Here is a 20,125-nt window from a genome sequence, read left to right on the forward strand (position 1 = left end):
GCATTTGAGCAAATTCTGAACTGTAAAGAAGAAATAAAAAAGATTTTAAGAAGAAAATCTGACGAAAATACAATCTTTATTCGTTATTTACATTACATACAATGCAATACTACAAGTCTTTCTACACATTCCACAGAGAAGTGCTCACAGTCAAACAGTACCGCAACTGGAAACACTAGATTTCCACCCAGTGCTTCAAGTTAAAGGATATTATGGGACAGTGAGGAGGATCTTGACTAATATTTGGCATTCTTTAGGGTTAAAAAGGTGCTTTCCATTTTTTTTATCTCCCCTCAACAAAAGTATTCTGGATGGGTCACGTTTTCTTCATAGGGTTGGAACAAATTCATTTGTTTTCAATTAATTTCAATGGGAAAATTACGAAAAGCTCATCATATTATCTCAGAACTAATTAAGCTTGTATGTCGAGGTACCACTGTACTGTCATTTAAAGATTGAATGATCTTTTTTTAAATTTATTTTATTTTCTAACTACTCATAATCAATACCCAATGTCTTGAAAACTAATTAGCTAGGAGTGTAGGTGCAAAAATACCGAAGCGATAGGGCAAAAAAAACAACTTTTTAGCAGTTATAGTTCTCACCCGTACACACTTGGGGGGTGCTTGAGTTTCCAGGTGGTAGCAGCAGATCGTCATAACATCAAATGGAGAACGAGATATTAGAAATGAGTAGTACCTGATGTCACCTTGGTATTTTTTTTAGTCCAGCAGGCGAGTTGGCGGTGAGTTGCGAGTTGGCCGGGGGAGCCCGAAGGCTAGAGGGTGATGAGGTCCACCAAGTTGCCCTTGGGCGGAGTCATGCTATCGGGGAAAAAGTTGACTAGGGTGTCGAAGAGCTGCGTGCGTTGGGCGTACGTCTGGTCCACGTCGGAGAAACCTGTTGGATGCACGTGGACAAAAATTTGATGAGGTTTTTTGTCAATTACAAAAGCTTGGTCGTTTGGATGAATTACCCAGAGGGATGAAGTCGTTGCTGGACTTGAACAGAGCAGAGGGGAGGAGCTGGAACTAAATGGAGACATGGACAACCATCATGCATCATGGACTAACGCAGGCATGGGCAAATTAAATGTTTTTGGTGTTTTACAGCCCCTCTATCTTTTTTTTTAAATTACATTTTAATATTTTTTAATACATTCCTTTTTACTTGACTTTGTACTTTATACTTGATGAGTATGTTAATACTTTAGTGCTTTTTCTGTTTATGTTTCATATGTACTGTTAACGGTTGCACTTTTTTATATGTATCGTATCTTTTTTTAAATGACATTTTAATATTTCTTAATACATTCCTTTTTACTTGACTTTGTACTTTATACTTTTTACTTGATGAGTGATGAGTATGTTAATACTTTAGTGCTTTTTTCTGAATGTTTCATATGTACTGTTAACGGATGCACTTTTTTATCTGTATCATATCTTTTTTTAAATTACATTTTAATATTTCTTAATACATTCCTTTTGACTTGACTTTGTACTTCATACTTTTTACTTTAATGATGAGTGATGAGTATGTTAATACTTTAGCCTTTTTTTCTGTTTATGTTTCATATGTACTGTTAACGGATGCACTTTTTTATATGTATCGTATCTTGTGCTGACCCATCTGTCAAATTTTTAAAGTAAATGTGTGGCCCCCGGGCCGAAAAGTTTGCCCACCCCTGGACTAACGGTATTAGGATTAACTGTAAAAATATCAACCCCCAAAAAACTGAATTTGGTACTTCTTTGGTCTCTTCGGGGTCCGTGTGGTCCACAGTGAGCGATAAATCATCCTGCAGGTATTTGAGTGCGCTGAGTGGTTCAGACTGGGCTTTTTCTTCAAATCTGCTCCAAAAATAAAAATAAATGTTGCAGTTTGGACAATTTGTCACTAGATGGAAACAGAAGCCCAATAAATGGAAATTGTAATCACAGCCCAAAGGTAGTATAAGCAGAGACCTGTACTTCCGGATAAGGTATTTGCAGTGTCGCAACAAATACTCCTTGGAGGGTCGGCATAGTTTTAGGGACCAGAAGTCATCCAGGCGCATTTTGGGGGAGCAGGATTTACCGGGATTGCCACCGAACAAGTAATGCACCTGGGAAAACAATCACAAAGTGGATGACACATTTTAGAGTCTGGATCTGTCCCAGCATGCCTCGTAGTGGCTTTTTTCTGCATAGTTGGAATAATGCTTGATTGTCTACACCAAGGGTGTCAGATTCGGGTTGGCTCGCCGGCCAACTGGATTTCATGTGGGCCGGACCATTTTAGATATAAAATTTAGATTTTTTTTTTAATAAATGTATTAAAAGAACTGGATTAAAATCCCTGAATATTCATTTTTTATAGATCTAAAACAATGTTTATTCTAGCTGTTTTATATACATGTTTAGATTTTACAAAATGATTTTTGAACTAAAAACACAGAAAACATTGATTAAAAATGACAATTATTGATTTAAAAGGGGGAAAATCAAGAAATGTAATATACATCTATACTCTTCATTTTAATTTGATCCTAAAACAGAAAGTCAGCACTCATGATTGACTTTCCCGGGCCACACAAAATGATGCGGCGGACCAGATTTGGCCCCGGGGCCGCCACTTTGACACCTGTGGTCCAACAATTTTTTTTCTGGTTCAACTGTTGTGATGAGTACATTTTATATTCATAATATTAGACTAAAAAATCCAATAAGAGGGACTCATAAGGCAATTAATATACACCATGTTTACAAGGCAGTACTTAAAGAAAAGCCTCTTCTTTTTCCATTAACCACACAGTCTATTGCCATCAATGGCCGCAAGTGTATCAAATCCTTACCTTGTGCATCTCGTCGTAGACCAGCTGGTGAGCAAAGCGCGGACACGGCTCCTCCTCTTGCAAGACTTTGCTGGGATTTTCCTTAACCGCTTGGTCGTTTTTGTACACACAAGACCTTGGACAGGGGCAAAAAATATAAGAAAAAGTGTGTCAAAACGAACAAAACATAACCTCCTCAGTGTAGAATAACGGGCGCCAAAATTGTAATGAGCACATGTCTGTATAAAAAAAAACTTTTTGAATAGGCCAGGGGAGAGAACAAGAACAGCTAAAATCAATGTGCTGGAACATTGAGGACGGCCTGTTCTTTCCCAACCGCTGATTCAAACGTTATTGTGAGTGCAGCTAAAGGACATAAACACAAATACACACATACACACAAGAGGGGAGACAGCTCGGTTGGCGTACTTACCAGTTATTGCGAGCAATGTCGTAGATCCAGAAAGAGTTGCGCACGTTCTCCTCGCGTTTGTCTTTGTCCTTGCTCAGGCCAGACAGGACGTGGATCTCGTTCAACTCGGGGTCGATGGTGGCTCTCTGTGTGAAGCCGGTCATCGGTACTGAAGAAAAAAAAACGCAAGGGGGAATGTTATCGTTATTCAACTCGGGTGTCTTTTTAAAATGAAAACTTTCCAGGGGGAGGAAGAAAGAGCGACAGGAGCTGAATTAGAGGCGCCGAAAAAAAAGAAAGGACAAAACTTTGGGCCGCCATGGCAACGAGGCTAGACTGACTAGAGCACATGAGTCAAAGTGGCGGCCTGGGGGCCAAAATCTGGCCCGCTGCATTATTTTGTGTGGCCCGGGAAAGTAAATCATGAGTTCCGACTTTCTGTTTTAGGACCAAATTAAAATGAAGAGTATTGATGTATATTAAATTTCCTGATTTCCCCCCTTTTAAATCAATAATTGTCATTTTTTTAATCATTTTTTTCTGTATTTTTATTTCAAAAATCATTTTGTAAAATCTAACAATATATAAAAAAAAAGTTTGATTCCCCTGATCTAAAGCAATATTTATTTGAGCTTTTTTTCTTAGTAATGGCAAATTTCTTTTAATCATATTTTTCATTTCAAATGGAAACAAACTATATTTTCTAATGCTGTTCAATATCAAAGTGGAGAACAGAAAATATCTAAACATTTATTTTTAGATCTTGAAAATGTTACCCATGCCAGAGTCCTTCTTAGTGCCGTCAGATATGATCTCCACGTGGTCTCCGTCCACATCGTAGCTGAAGAAATCATTAAGGTAGGTCTTGGATCGCTGACCACCAAACACGTAAAGACAGCGGTTTCTCTAAAAAAAGGTAAAGCGAGCCGGTTATTACTACTATTATTATTATTATGATTCAGTTGACAAACTCACAGTGTGGAAGAGCATGCAGTGACCGATCCGGGACTGGATGTCCTCCGGCCCGGCGTTGCAAGAGTCTTCCCTAAGGAGGCTCCACGCGGCAGCTCGGCAGTGGTAGGCGTACAGACCGCTGAACTGCGGCTCGGATGTGCGGCTGTCCTCCACGCTGCCGTTGCAAGTCAGTATCCGCCCGCCGAATGTGTAAATCATATGCTTTTCAGAGTCCATGCACATCTGTTTTGGGCAAAAAGTCAAGTGGACAGGGAAAAAAAATGTAATTAAAATTATCGGGGAATTCGATAATCCACATGTGTCAAAGTGGCGGCCCGGGGGCCTAATCTGGCCCGCCGCATCATTTTGTGTGGCCTGGGAAAGTCAATGATGAGTGCCTGCTTTCTGTTTTAGGATCAAATTAAAATGAGGAGTATAGATGTATATTAGATTTCCTGGTTTTCCCCCTCTTAAATCAATAATTGTCATTTTAATGCATTTTTTCTGTGTTTTTTAGTTCAAAAATCATTTTGTAAAATCTAAAAATATATATAAAAAAGCTAAAGTAAAGATTGTTTTAGATCTATAAAAAATGAATATTCAGGGCTTTTAATCCTGTTTTTTTAATCCATTTATAAAAAAAAATCTACATATCATTTTGCAAAGTCTAAAAATATATGCAAATATTTTCAGTTTTACACTATAATATGGAACATAATGATTAAAATAGATTTTCGATTACTAAGAAAAAAATACCTCCAACATTGTTTTAGATCTATAAAAAAGATGTAGTAGTTAGGGCTTTTAATCCATTTATAAAAAAATATTATATCTAAAATGGTCCAGCCCACATGAAATCTAGTTAACGATAAAACGCCCCGCAAACCAACCCGATTACGCCATCCTTGCGATAATTAATCCCAATAGTTTACCTGGTGGTCGAACACGAGTTTAGGCCCGCCGTCTGCCGCCGTGTCCTCGCTGAGAAGCGACCACGTGTTGACGTCGATGTCGTAGCGGTAGAAGTCGCTCTTCAGGGATTTGCTGTTTCTCACGCTAGAGTCCAAGTATCGGCCCAGCGTGTAGATTTGGCGCCGTTGGGAGTCGATGCACATCTTGTGGCAGGAGCGAGCACTGGGGCCGTTCTGAAAAAACAAAAAACAAATGGCAAAATGTAAACAAGTTGTTCAGTAGAACTCAACACCCCCCCACCCTCAAAGTCACCTCTTTTTCAGTGTCCCTTGAGATGCAGACCCACTGGTTCTCCTGAACACTGTAAGCCCAGAAATCAGCAAGGTCTTGTGTGCCATCCCAACCTCCAAATAAGTACACCGTCTCTGCAAAACACAAAAATAAGGGTTGACAAATTATCATCAAATTTTATTTTCCTGTTGGTATGAATTCACTTGAGCACATAGTCTAATCCACATGTGTCAAAAAGGCGGTCCGGGGGCCAAATTTGGCCCCGGGCATCATTTTGTGTGGTCCGGGAAAGTAAATCATGAGTGCTGACTTTTAGTTTTAGGATCAAATTAAAATGAAGAGTATAGATGTATATTAAATGTCCTAATTTTCCCTTTTTAAATTAATAATTGTCATTTTTTTAATCATTTTTTCTGTTTTTAGTTAAAAAATCCTTTTGTAAAATCTAAAAAAATATATAAAAAAAGCTAAAATAAACATTGTTTTAGATCTATAAAAACTGAATATTCAGGGATTTTAATCCAGTTATTTTAATCCATTTATAAAAAAAAATCTAAATATTCTATCTAAAATGGTCCACGTGAAATCAAGTTGACGTTAATGCGCCCTGCGAACCAACCGAGTCTGACACCCTTGTTCTACCACAAAAGTCAGCATTAAAGGAAAAACAGTTCCATAATATCAAAAATAAACGAACCCATCTATAAAAGGAACGCTTTCTGAGCCATCTCCGATTCCCCAAAATGAAAATCCGACTCTTGTCTAAACATCCTTGAGTGTAAAACAAAGAGGTCACTGTGTGCCTTTGTGAAACAAAGCCCTTCATTTGGCTGGGCAGACAATATGTCAGTCACTTGGAAGCACGTTTCCAGTCAGGAAGTACACATCCATGACCATCCCATACAAAAAACCCCATTGCATTTAACAAAAAAATGATGCATCTTTGGCTGCCATGTCATAACACTTGTCTTCTCTTACCAGTTTGAACGTCAATGACCATTTGATGCCCTCCCCTCATGCCGGGTCTGTTGTCGTCACCATCGTCTGTGGGGAGAAGAGGTCAAGGGTCAAAAAAGGAAGGCACAATGACACATAATTGTTTGGATGAGGCCTGCTTTTAGTAGAAAACCTTACTGTTCAATTCGTCTCTGTTGATTTCTTGGGCACACGTGCATTTGTTGCATTTAGGGATGATTTGACTCCATCGCGGCTTGTACTCTTGCTGGCTTATATACTGGTTAAATAAACCGTCTGAAGAGAGAGAATTGAGATCAGCGTGAAGGAGAAACAGGCAAGGTGGGGGGGACAAACCTCGAACGGCTTTGTCGATGAGGTCCTCGCAGGCGTCAAAATCGCCTTGTAGGACCAGCCGGTCGTGCAAGTGGGTAAGCATGGGGTGTTCCAGTGCGATGCGTGTTTTCTTCTGCAGCGACTCGAAGGCCTCGGTGTAGTTGTGTTGACGGAAGTGTTTCAGGCAAAGGCGGATAGCTTCCTGTTCTCTGTACTGGAAATATATATATATTCATATATATATATATATATATATAAAAGTTCAAACCAGGTCTTGTTCAACTTAATTTATTTTTATTACCTTGCTGTACCAGTTAAGGCAAGGCTGCACGACCTCTGGATCCTCAATACCGTGCAGTTCAATAAACCAGATGCTGAAGTTGAAACTGGGACCCCACGACATGAGAGGCACTAATGGACAGATGGGCGGAGTAAAAAAAAATTAGTTAACAAGTTATAGCACGTGTCAAAGTGAAGGCCCGGGGGCCAAATCTGGCCCGGCACATCATTTTGTGTGGCCCGGGAAAATAAATCATGAGTGCTGACTTTCTGTTTTAGGATCAAATTAAAATGAAGAGTTAGATGAATATAAAAAATTCTGATTTCCCTCTTTTGAAATCAATAAGTGCCATTTTTAATATTTTTTTTCTGTTTTTAGTTCAAAAATCAGTCTGACACCCTTTAGTTATAGGGAAAAAAACATGTTATATTTGAAGGACTTCTCACCTATTTTAACAAATCTGCAGGGAAACATCTGCTCGTCAATCTTGTGCTTTAAGGTGAATGTTTCCTTGTTGTAGTCGTTCTTAAGGCCACTGGCAAAGAAGAAAAAGTCATAAGATCGGCTCCATTTGTGCAAAAGCAATGAACCGTCAAATGACTGACATTTGTTTGTTATTAATTGTGAAAAGCTTGGTCTCACCTGGACAACAGCTCAGTCATGTTTTCTTCACTCATGCCTCCGAACACCTTGAACTTCTTTAGGTTGCAGACGTGTGTTTTCTCGTATTTACCAAAAGTGATGCTCTGAACGATCGCCGGCCTTTCCAGTTTCAAGATTAAAAACTGCAAAAAACAATCAAAGAATCATCAACATCTGCAGTTTGGAATAACAGCACAAAATGAGGAGTTGTTATGCAACATTAGCTACTGTGTATTTACCTGTGGAGGATAGTTGCTTTCAGATGACCACCTGGAAGACTGATCATTTGGTTTGTCTACCAAAATGTTCCTAGAAAGAAAACAAAAAATAACTCATTAAATGTGAACAAGATCCAACTACAATCAGGATTTTATGCAATTTTCCATGTACAAAACAGCACATTATGATGTGATAAGATGACATTGTTGCCGTTGAAAGTTTGGGAATGTGCAACTAGTTTGGACTGGATGTAAATCGGTATTCGATTAATGATGCCTTGATGCGCGTATCAGTCAAGTTAGATTGAGAACGCAACAACAAATCACTATTGTGATCATTTCTTTCTCTGTTTCAAGTGTAAATGCATGGTGCAACATTTTTATCATTTTTCCATTACAATTTTTTAGAGGGTTCGGGGGTTTTAGAAACATAGATCTCTCTGTGTGTCCTTGTATTCTGTTCATCACTACGTGATTGTTATTTATTACAAATGCAAAGCAGAACTACATTGCTGGGAAATAGCAATGATGCTGAATGTCCAACATCACACAACCGATTAAGTTAAAACTAATATGAGTCCACACTGTGTAGTCTAATTCTCTTGAAATAGACAAAACTTCTCCAAAATATGACATCGATTAGGGATTTATTACAAATCACTTCAAAAGTGGCGCAAGCAATGTAGCCTGATGCTAACGAGCTTGATTTGAAGAGCATCTAGGCCATCTAGATCACAATCTCCGCCGATCGCAGGGAAAAATAAGCGCCGAAAGACAACCAATGTATAATTACTCACTCAGGTAAATACGTAGAGGAGTAGGAACTCCATTTAAAAACGCTAAACGTGAGAACCCTGTTCTCTGGGACGACAGCCATCTTGTTGCAGGGGGGAAAAACAAGCAGGAGGGAGCTAAGGAAAGGGGGCGATAGCCCTAAAAGAGACAGTACACTTTTTAAAAAATAAGTCATATGCAAAATAAAACAACAACATTTCAATTCATGTTCATCATATTTAATATATTTCCTAACTTCATAAACTGCATGCGTGTATTTTAAACCCCCTCACATACGACAAGAAATGCACAATTGTCACTCTACTTCACCATAAAAATGTGTTTACTTTATAACACACAAGAATCAAATTTAAGCATGGACATTTGAATTAAAATGGTTGTTTTTAAATATTTATATTCGGGTTGATTTGGCTTTTCTGAACCGTGTTAGGGCTTTAATACTAAAAATAATGGACCTCTTACGTTGTAAACAGAGCAGGCTTGCCCTGACTAATATGGCGGCGACATACACGCGTCATCTACGTATAATGTTAAATCTCAATTATTTCTTAAAGACAACGTGTTGTCATTTTTACACAACACAGCCCGTACACCACTAGCTGTATTTAGTTGCCGATCTGGAGAATAAACTACTCAAAGAAATAAAGAAACATAGAAATTACACACTTAATTAAAAACAGGCAGATTCTGAATTATTAAACAGTGTGTGATCCTATTTTATTCACTCATTTGGCCCCTAGGTCTGCATTCTAACTGCCTGTTTTGCTATGCATCATTGTTTTTATCTTTCAGTATTCATCATAACTGTCTGTATTTTTGCATTTCATAATTGATAGTTTTAGAATGCAACTTTCAGGGTGAAATATTGAGTCTGGACACAAAGACTGCGGATGCATCATCTGATGACTAATATTTCTATTCCTGTTAAGTGCCCCCCCCCCCCCCCCCATCCACATCATCTTATTGTACAATGAGGCACGACTCATCTCCATCATTGCTTCGGCCACCCCTGCATCCGTTGGGTTTGGAACTATGTTCAGATAAATAAACGTCTCTTTATAGTGTCATTTGTGCATTGATTTAGCCGTGTAATTCTTAATCTGTGATTTTATTGCCGCATTTTATAGAAGTCATTGTCATACAGTAAAGTCAATTCATTTTGCAGTTCTTAATGATTTTTTATATAGGATACTAAAGCTGCATATTCATTTATGTAAGGCAAAAAGCATATTGTTTACATGCAGTATTCTGGGTTTTAGCTATATAAGTAGTGCAGTTGCATGTATGTGTAGACATAGGTATATTTTTTATTTAAAAATATGATTAAATATAAGTAAATCAATTTGACTTAAAGTACTATTAGGAGTATATTGTTAATGCTATCTGTAGTCATGACATTTAAAGTATTGTAATATAATACAAAACATCATTCATGCTTATTACAAGAATTATCACCAATTAATAATGCCTATTTGTTACTATTAGGGCATAACTTTACAAAAAAAAATGTAGTTATTAGAATGCTACATGAAAGACACTTTAAAATATTGATACTGTAATAATTATCAAGTTTTCCATGTATCAGGGTACAACAATTGTGAAGCCCCCTCATCATGTTACTGAATCTAGCGTCATATTTTTGCGATTGCCACTAATGACATCACCGCGCAGATGCCGTCATCTTTCCGGTAAAAAAAGCACATCCCGTCTGGCCAGGTGATATCAGTTTATTCCCCCTTCTCTTTTCTTTTTTTTTTTTTAAGCATTTTCTCCGAGAAGCCATCACGTGGGAGGTCCCTTTAAGTTGCCGTTGACGGAGGCCCGAGCATGTCACATGGACATGATATCATGACCGGGCAGGAACACAACGAGCGAGCGAGCGAGCGAGGGAGCGAGTGAGTGAGTGAGGAAACCAGGCCACTTCTTCTTCCTTTTCGTCTTCTTCGGGGAGAAAAAAAACGCGCACTGTCATCTGACGCCAGTGTGGGACGCGGATCCAAAACACCGGATTAGGACTTGTCGATTCTACCGATACACCTGCCGACAGCTCCGTTAAAAAAACGCAACAAAATCAACGGAGGAGGAAAAGATCGGTCCCGGAGCAGCGCTTTTTTTCTAGAGTGTGAGTGAAGTTATTTTGTCGTCGCTGATGTGCGCCACACGGCTGTGCGCTTCTTCTTCTGCAGGTGCGTGTTTTGCGCACTTGGCGCACTTTGGCTGTTCATTTGGAAATTTAGGTTCCGCGTTAATGGTTTGGTGTCCGCATTCCAAGTGCTGTTGCGCACATTGAAATTGAAGTAAACAAGTGGTAATAGGTTCGCGTGTTTTTCCTATCATGAAGCGTGACGACCGAGGGGCACGACTGGAAATATCCTGAAAACATCCGCCGGGCACAGCAAAGGACAAGTTGTCATCAGGGGACTGTTTGGTTTTTACTTCTTCTGGAGTTTTTGGGCGTTTTGTGGAGTAATATTTATGAGGGAGAAGAAAAAATACAACTGCTAGAAAGGTTGTACCATAAATCGACATGGATAAATGTAGAAATCAATGGATTAGACCAAGATTTCATGTGGGTCGGACCATTACCATTACCATTAGATATAATAGTTAGATTTTTTTTAAATAAATTGATTTAAAAAGCTAGATTAAAAGCCCTGAATATTCAGTTGTGTATCGATCTAAAACAGTGTTTATTTGAGCTTTTTTAAAATATATTTTTAGATTTTACAAAATGTTTTTTGAACTACAAACACCGAAAAAATTGTTAAAAAATTACAATTATGGATTTAAAAGGGGGAAAATCAGGTTCAAATTTAATATACATCTATACTGGTCATTTTAATTTGATCCTAAAACATAAAGTCAGCACTCATGATTTAATTTCTCGGGCCTCACGAAATGATGTGGCGGACCAGATTTGGCCCCCGGGCCACCACTTTAACACCTGTGGATTAGATTTTTTTTTCCATTGTCCTGATTAGTGGTTGGCCAAATTGATCTTGATTAAAAAGGCAATTTTCGCACATTTGATAGTTGAAATACGGTTCTAGTGTGTAGGATACCGCTTATTAGGATGGGAATCCATTTCTATTGGACTTGTGCAGATCGTCGGCATTTGTGAAGAGGAAATTCAACCCAGTTTAAAGTCACAGTTGGGTGACAAGAGCCAAGTGTGGCTCGAGAGCAGCGGGTAGCAAGATACTAAAACTCGTATGCTACTAAAGACATTGAAATGGCAACCTCTTCCCGTCCACGGCACGGAAAGGTCCCACTTTATTGTGGTTTCGGTGGTGGGGGAGTCATTGAGCTGGCATCCGGGAGCAGCCACATTTTTCTTCTCACTTGAGTCAACAAAGCAAAGCGACAAGCCTCCAAAACGCCATTATTCCAACACCACTTGAAATGCGGAACCAGACCAGCTCTTGGCTCGATACTATTTAATATCAGTCAACAGTTACGCCTTATTTCATCTTGAATGATGAGAATAATGTAGTCAAACGAGTCTGAGCGGTGAAAAACCAACTAACCAACGTCAGCCTCAAATAAGAGAAAAATGTACAATAATCCTATGGTATTAACCCACATTAATCCCACAGTGTTTGCCTTTGCCATCAACAAATCTGCCACCCTAATGAAGCAAATTTATTTCTAATCTAATAGGGATTGGACGTCGAGTGGTTAAGATTGACATGCTGACCTAATAACTCCACGGATCAATCAGGTGTGCTACCTGTGCCAAAAAAACTATGCCTGATTGTGATGTGAGTCGATCTGAACAGCCAGCTGCCAAAGTTGCATTTCCGCTGGGTTTTATGTGGTCATAATTAGCACCTCCCACGTGACAAAGTCAGCGAGAGAATGACTGTGTGTGTGTGTGAATACAATACGATTCGGGTTGTGCTCGTGTTTACATGACAGCTGGGCGGTAACGGAAGTGACGTGGCAGGCGTTTTGTTTAAGGGGAGAGGCTCCGGCACCCCCCATGAATGAATGAAAAGGAATGGCATTTGTCAGCAAGAAAAGTGTCAATAATATCAAAATTGTTTTTTGTTTTGTTTTTGTTGCTTGATGTGAGGTGACCAAAAGGTTTATATTTAACAATTTGGAGGTGAATTGTGGAAGATTATTTAATATCGGCTGGAACAGGTGTCAAAGTGGAGGCTCGGGGGCCAAATCTGGCCCGTTGCATCATTTTGTGCGGCCCGGGAAAGTTAATCATGAGTGCTGACTTTCTGTTTTAGGATCAAATTAAAATGAAGAGTTTAGATGTATATTATATTTCCTGATTTTCCCCCTTTTAAATCAATAATTGTCATTTTTTAAATCATTTTTTCAGTGTTTTTAGTTCAAAAATCATTATGTAAAATCTAAAAATATATTTAAAAAAAGCTAAAATAAACATTGTTTTAGATCTATAAAAAAACTGAATATTCAGAGATTTTAATCCAGATATTTTAATCCATTTATAAAATAAAATCCAAAAATGATATCTAAAATGGTCCAGCCAGTCTGGCCTAGAAAATTGGTGATCTGTAGCTTCAATAAAAATTATATTTCAAATTTGATTCACATTGGAGGGCTGAAACATTCCAAAATTCGGATTAAATCAGATTACCTTCACAGTTGTGGCTTTAGATTGATATTATATAAGCATCCCTTAAATGACAATGAGTTTAAATTGGATTTATTTCATAAAGGACAGCACATATTAATGAACATACATACACAGTCACCTCTAGAGCCAGCTCTTGTTGATGTATTGGAATTTGATCTTATTGTGTGTAGTATTTGTCCACGTTGTATTCTGGAATAGTTCAACAGGTGGCCAAGAGGAAGTAGTGTAATCATTAAACTCCATTTGAGCCATAAATGTTAACCAAGAGTTATTTTAAGATGTGTGACGCAAGAAACCATAACCTTGCCCCCTAAACGCTCTCCTACTCTTACATTAAGAACATAAACACGACATGACGGCTTCCATTTTTGCAACGACGAAACGAGATAGGAAATGAGTCAAATCAGGTTGTTTTAACGCGGGAAAAACGGCCATTTTGGAGGTTAGAAAGGGGATAGATAATATTAGAGCAGGGACAGATTGCTTCAGCAACGCAAAGTAGGCCAAAGGCGCAAAGGAGTGTCACATGAACCGGCGCCGCTATGTTAGCTCTTCTCCGGTGTCTTGTTCAGCTGCCGATGGGAAAAAGAGAAAGAAGGCCCGACCCCGCCGTCTGGCGTCCGCACACCATGCTCCAAATCGCTGTTCGTCAAGAGGAAGTGTTCCTCCGACTGTAGCGGCGACCTTTTTCCTACAGCGTATTGGAGGGCGGAGAATTTCCTCTGTTGGCGTTCCTGGGAGGCCATTCAAAGTTCAAATACGCGGTCGCTAGTTGCTTTTATGAAGGCCAAATGTGGAGTGACGTCGTAATTAAATGGCAAGGAGAACATATCCTGACTGGGGGGAACGGTGTATCGTTTTAAGTGCTGTGGTCGATAGTGTTTTTTAGAGCGTTTTGATGACAAGGTTTGTGGTTTTTTTGGCCTTGGGGTGGTTGAATTGTATTTTTTCACCAACCGCATTCATTTGATGGGAGTTTCTCAGTAGGTTATAGGGTGTCCGTAAAGAAAACATTTAAAATAGGGAAAAAAAGATAAGGAAACTGGGTTTTTGGATGGAAATTGACAGTGTATTTCTATTGCACAGTAAACTTTACATTTGAATTGCATTCTATGAATGCTTAGAGAACTTTTTTGCAGAATTTGCAGTCTGTAAACAATTTAACTATCACCCTAATATATCCAGCCATGTTGTGGAACAGTAGAAAATGTTATGCTTAGTATGACCTAGATTACAGGTGTCAAAGTGGCGGCCCGGGGGCCAAATTTGGCCCGCCGCATCATTTTGTGCGGTCCGGGAAAGTGAATCATGAGTGCCGACTTTCTGTTTTAGGATCAAATTAAAATGATAGATATAGATGTATATTATATTTCCTGATTACAGATAAAATAGATTGGAGATTCCGTGTACTTGAATTAGAAACAAATGATTTTTCTACACTACAAAAAAAGTCATTCAAATGGCGGTTTGTTTAATAAGTAGTGGACCTCTAAAAGCATTGATGGGATTATTAATTGTTAAGCATCATTCCAGCACATGGAAAAAAATGTAGATAAATAATATATTGAATTATTAACCATAATTAATATTTCAAATCATCTTTTGTACTTTTAAACATAATATCAATAAAAAAACTGTAAAATAAATGTTATTATTATCATGACTATTAGCAAAAGTTTTTTTTAAACATTTGATACATTAATGAATTAATAAAGTAGTCATTATTTGAATTATCATTGAAAGGCTATACTATATACAACACAGTATTTTCTGGGTGACAGCTTGTGTGTATTATATTACAAAAGTGACGGTATGGCAAGGTAACCTGAATGTTTTTTTTCCTTTTTTTTTTAAATTTAATTGAAATCTTCTGGTATTTTCCTCCGGCCTCAGTCCCTCCACCTCCCACCGCCTCACTTCTTCCCTGTTCCCACGGCAACTCACGGCTGTTGGTTGCATAATTGCTTGTGCTGACGCCCTCCGTCTGTGTGTGTGTGTGTGTGTGCGTTTTAAATCAGCTCCAGGCTTGTGAAATCAAAACATGCGACTTTCAAGGTTTTATTAGCCTAGGGGCTCATGCGTTACTGATAGCATTAATGCCGACTGTGCGTCAATACATCCGGCTGAGCGTGTGTGTGTGTTTGTGTGTGTGTGTGTGTGTGAGGTTTCGTTCACAGTGGTTGGGAAAGCTTCAGTTTGGGAATATAGATGGGAATCTATACATAGTATGTATATGATTTATGTCTTACGCCTCGTTGACCCTTGTTTTACAGTGCTCGGACATTTGGTCACCGGTATTTTGGTCACCGGTCAAATGGTGACAGAGAGTTTACTGTTGAAGCCAGCTCTCAAAATTATATTCATGAGAGAGGGTTTAATATCTGAGTACTGTTTAATATCTAAGCACTGTTTAATATCTAAGTACTGTTTAATATCGAAGTACTGTTTAATATCTAAGTATTGTTTAATATCTAAGTACTGTTCAATATCGAAGTACTGTTTAATATCTAAGTATTGTTTAATATCTAAGTACTGTTTAATATCTCTTTACATTTGACCGGCGACCAAACGAATGAGTGCCGACTTTCTGTTTTAGGATCAAATTCAAATGAAGAGTATAGATGTATATTAAATGTCCTGATGTTTCCCCTTTTAAATCAATAATTGTCATTTTTTTATCATTTTTTTCAGTTTTTAGTTCAAAAATCATTTTGTAAAATCTAAAAATATATCAAAAAGCTCAAATAAACATTGTTTTAACTCCAAAAACTGAATTTTCCAGTCTTTTAATCCAGTTCTTTTAATCCATTTATAAAAATGAAAAAATCTAAATATTATATCGAAAATGGTCCAACCCACCTGAAATCGAGTTGATGTTAAAGCGGCCTGCCAACCAACCTTGGCCCAAAGAGTGCACCTGAGTCTGAATCCAAAGTATATGGAATCACATCTTGTGCTGACATTTAACACGGCTATGAATGGGGATTAGTGTTTGATTAAATAGCGAGGTGGCAATAAATCGTACACACATACTCATACACAAAGCACCATGGGCTCAGATCCACCCCTTAATGACATTAGGCACAGTAGGAGAGGGCCGAGCTGCTGTTCACTTCACTTAGACTCCATGTCAAGGGAGAAGTGATGGCACCCTGTGTGCTTGTCCACATTTATTTCACTGTAAATGACTGAAGGGCAGATGTAGCGGCAAAAAGTACTCTCACGCCGTATTTGAGTAAAATGTGGTGAGTACGACTCACGTTTACTGTCATTTTTTTGTGGTCTACTCAGGAAAAAGCAGACTTGTATTTGCATATATGGGTGTGTGTATATATATGTGTGTGTGTGTGTGTGTGTGTTTGCACCTGCAGTGAGTGACTGAGCGCCTTTCTTCCGACCGCAGAAAGGGGGAGCCGCAATGTGGCGTAACGAAGGCCAGAAAAGGCATTACGTGAAATCTTTTGCAACCTCATTCGATACCCCCCGGGTGTTGGCAGGTTTTGACACGCGCTTACGTAAATCTTACCGATCTGTTCGGGATACATTATAAGATTAGATTCGCTTGATTTTGCATTTATGGTGAAAAAAAGAGTGGGTGGATGGATGCAATTATGGTGGAGTGAAGGGATGAGTTTTATGCATGGAGTTAAAAAAAAAAATTGGACTTTTGGCTTTCGGGCTTGATTGAAAATGTGGTATAAACGGACCATATGAATTAGTTTCCAGATAATAAGAAAATTATATTTAGTTTTTTTTTTTTTTAGTGGATTGAAAGCCCTGAATATTCAGTTTTTTTATAGATCTAAAACAATGTTTATTTTAGCTTTTTTTTAAATATTTTTTTTGATTTTACAAATTGATTTTTGAACTAAAACACAGAAAAAATGATTAAAAAATGACAATTATTGATTTAAAAGGGAGAAATCAGGAAATTTAATATACATCTATACTCATTCATTTTAATTCAATAAAACAGAAAGTTATCAATCATGATTGACTTTCCCGGGCCACACAAAATGATGCGTCGGGCCAGATTTGGCCCCCGGGCCGCCACTTTGACACCAGTGATCTAGGTTGTACTGAGCATGGGACCCATAACATTTTCTACTGTTCCACAACAATATATAAATATATTGTTTACAGATTGCAAATTCTGCAAAATTTTGTACCAAAAATTCCAACACAACGCACAACTTGGCTGGCTCTACAGGTGACTGACTGGCATATATTCTTGATCCTCTGCGAGGAAATCCTCATATAACTGGATTTATGAGCGATGCAATGTTTTCCGGAAACAAACCCGAGTATATTTACTTGTCGTGCACCCTTTAAAAGACGATACGGTAATTTCCGAGTCTGGAAATCTTTCGCCAACGCTTCCTACTTGTCCGTCATTGATTTACGGCCGGCTCGGATTCCATTTGGGCGCCACGGCCTCTCCGAGGAGAAGCTCGCCGCATTCACACTGCGGAACCATTTGCAATAAATCTCCATTTTATGGCACGTGTATTGGAAGCCCAAACTCCAAAACTTTGTCACTTGATCCCAGCAATGATTTCTTACTTCTTTTACAAGCTTGTAAACGTCTTAAATACGCCAATGTAATACTATAAACGGCCTTGTGAAAATGCCTCGATTTTACATTGTACAATTTTACACCTGATTTAGTTATTGCTTCATTTTCAGAACCGATTTATCCTCACGAGAGTCTCAGCTGACTTTGGGTACGAGGCGAGTGATTGGCGTGGCCGGCCAATCGCAGGGCACGAAGAAAACAAACAGCCGTAGCTCGGACGATTGGGCGCGCGTGGGTTGTGCGTTCGACTTCCGAAAATTGTTTACTTGGCTTTGGAACGTGAAAAATGTGTGTGTGGGTGGGTAGCATGATCCTACCTGTTTCCAAAAGGTGCGGGTGTGTGATGGCCGCTCCTTCGAACCATGAACTTTGCCTTTTTACTTGGACTTCACTTTCACAAACTTAAAGTCAGTCCTGCAACAACAACAACAACAACATATTCGCGATTAATTCATGAATTTTTTGCTTGCTTTCAGAAGCTGATTCATGAGAGAGAGAGAGTTTAATATCTAAGTACTTTTTAATATCTAAGTACTGTTAAAAACAGTAGATATTTAGATATTAAACTCTCTCTCATGAATATAATTTTGAGAGCTGCTTTTAACAGTACTTATATATTAAACAGTACTTAGATATTAAACAGTACTTAGATATTAAACAGTACTTAGATATTAAAAAGTACTTAGATATTAAACAGTACTTAGATACTAAACAGTACTTAGATATTAAACAGTACTTAGATATTAAACAGTACTTAGATATTAAACAGTACTTAGATATAAAACAGTACTTAGATATTAAAAAGTACTTAGATATTAAACAGTACTTAGATATTAAAAAGTACTTAGATATTAAAAAGTACTTAGATATTAAAAAGTACTTAGATATTAAACAGTACTTAGATATTAAACAACACTTAGATATTAAACAGTACTTCGATAGTAAACAGTACTTAGATATTAAACAGTACTTAGATATTAAACAGTACTTAGATATTAAACACTACTTAGATATTCAAATCTCTCAACAGTAAACTCTCTGTCACCATTTGACCTGCAACCAAAAGACCAGCGACCAAACGTCCGGTCACAAGTTTAACACATCACCCCAAAAATAGAAAAAAAATCGGATTCCAATGATAGTTTTACATTTCAATTGAAAATAGAGCAAATGTAATAATAGCTTTACCTTGTACATACAATGTTTTTAATCACAGTTGCATGGTAGTAGCAAAATAAGTAAGCACAAAACTATACATTCAAAAATAAACTACCATAAAAAATCTGCAATATGTGTACTAATACAATTAAAAGGATTATTTGTGTCCAATGAGGATGAATAGTATTTTTCTTTGTTTGAAATTTGCAATTGATTTCCTGTTGTTTATGTCACCCATTGAGCGAGGGTCACACATCCTGTCATGGCGCCTTTAAATGCCTTGCGTAAGATGATGAGTCAGCCATGTGGCAACCTCACACGCACACACACCCTGATATGCATACAAGCGACTACTGTTTATGTAAATAGCAACGTTTAAATACATATATATTTGCATGGCTCTGCATATGATCTTATCAATTAGTCCTTGCTTTTTTGTGAGGACGTCTCCACCTCGTGACTTATAACTCCGATTTGTCCACACCTGCGACCCACTTTCTACCAGAAAAAAAAAATCCCGGAAGATTCAACGTGACGGACGGATGGACCGACCGACCTAGTCTTTTGCCTCTGGTGTCACCATGGCGACGATGGCTTCTTAATATAGAAGTCCTCTAATTTTGCCGCTGAGTCACAAGAAATTGCACTAAAAAATACCTAAGAATTTGATTTGAATCTAATAAAAAAAATTGACCATGTTTTTGAAATGATGCATTTAAATAACACATATAGAACAAATATAGATGCCGTCATATAATGTAAATAAAAATTGTTTATAAGAGACGAGCTCACTATTTATGAAAAATGCAAGGCTTATAAATACAGTAAAAATATCAAAATATGAGTGAGCCATTTTGCTGTCATCATCAAAAATGAAACTAGGATTCGGTCGGTTGTCTGATTACGCGTCGGCCATTTTGATTGGTTGCCTTGGCGACCCCGTTTACACTATGGCGCCGTGAATGATGACTCGAGGAAAAAAAATGCTTCCTTTCAGACTTGAACTTTATTGACGAGGCCTGCCTGCCTGCCTGCCAAGAGACCATGACGATGCTTCCTTCCTATTGGCCGAACCGCTATTTCAAATGAAAACAAGCACGACTGTGCCATCCAATGCCAAAAGGCCCATTAGAGATGAATGCGTAGCCAAAGTCATTTTTTTTGTCAAGT

At 38.2% G+C, this 20,125-nt stretch overlaps 1 protein-coding gene across 1 annotated transcript; it reads right to left on the reverse strand.

The window, feature by feature from the left end:
• Positions 1-59: 59 nt before the first annotated feature.
• mkln1 (muskelin 1, intracellular mediator containing kelch motifs) lies at positions 60-18,198 on the reverse strand. Its single transcript, XM_077709706.1, has 19 exons — positions 18,115-18,198; positions 8,609-8,744; positions 7,833-7,902; positions 7,594-7,736; positions 7,398-7,486; positions 6,973-7,082; positions 6,693-6,885; positions 6,516-6,632; positions 6,360-6,425; positions 5,403-5,515; positions 5,111-5,323; positions 4,200-4,421; positions 4,001-4,130; positions 3,246-3,393; positions 2,834-2,948; positions 1,965-2,104; positions 1,748-1,850; positions 977-1,031; positions 60-900 (listed from the first exon to the last, which is right to left on the reverse strand). Exons 2-19 carry the CDS (start codon positions 8,686-8,688, stop codon positions 779-781), a joined length of 2,229 nt encoding a protein of 742 aa, XP_077565832.1. The 5' UTR covers positions 8,689-8,744; positions 18,115-18,198; the 3' UTR covers positions 60-778.
• Positions 18,199-20,125: the final 1,927 nt, after the last annotated feature.

This window comes from Stigmatopora nigra, chromosome 23 (assembly GCF_051989575.1).
Source record: "Stigmatopora nigra isolate UIUO_SnigA chromosome 23, RoL_Snig_1.1, whole genome shotgun sequence".
NCBI classification, from domain to species: domain Eukaryota; kingdom Metazoa; phylum Chordata; class Actinopteri; order Syngnathiformes; family Syngnathidae; genus Stigmatopora; species Stigmatopora nigra.

Bases quoted from the DNA above. Each gene is read 5' to 3' on its own strand.
- mkln1 (XM_077709706.1), bottom strand. From the start codon at position 8,688: ATGGCTGTCGTCCCAGAGAACAGGGTTCTCACGTTTAGCGTTTTTAAA. The intron at 7,737-7,832 runs GTAAATACACAG...TGTTTTTTGCAG, and splicing joins AAAGCAACTATCCTCCACAG to TTTTTAATCTTGAAACTGGA. The intron at 6,886-6,972 runs GTAATAAAAATA...ATATATTTCCAG, and splicing joins GCCTTAACTGGTACAGCAAG to TACAGAGAACAGGAAGCTAT.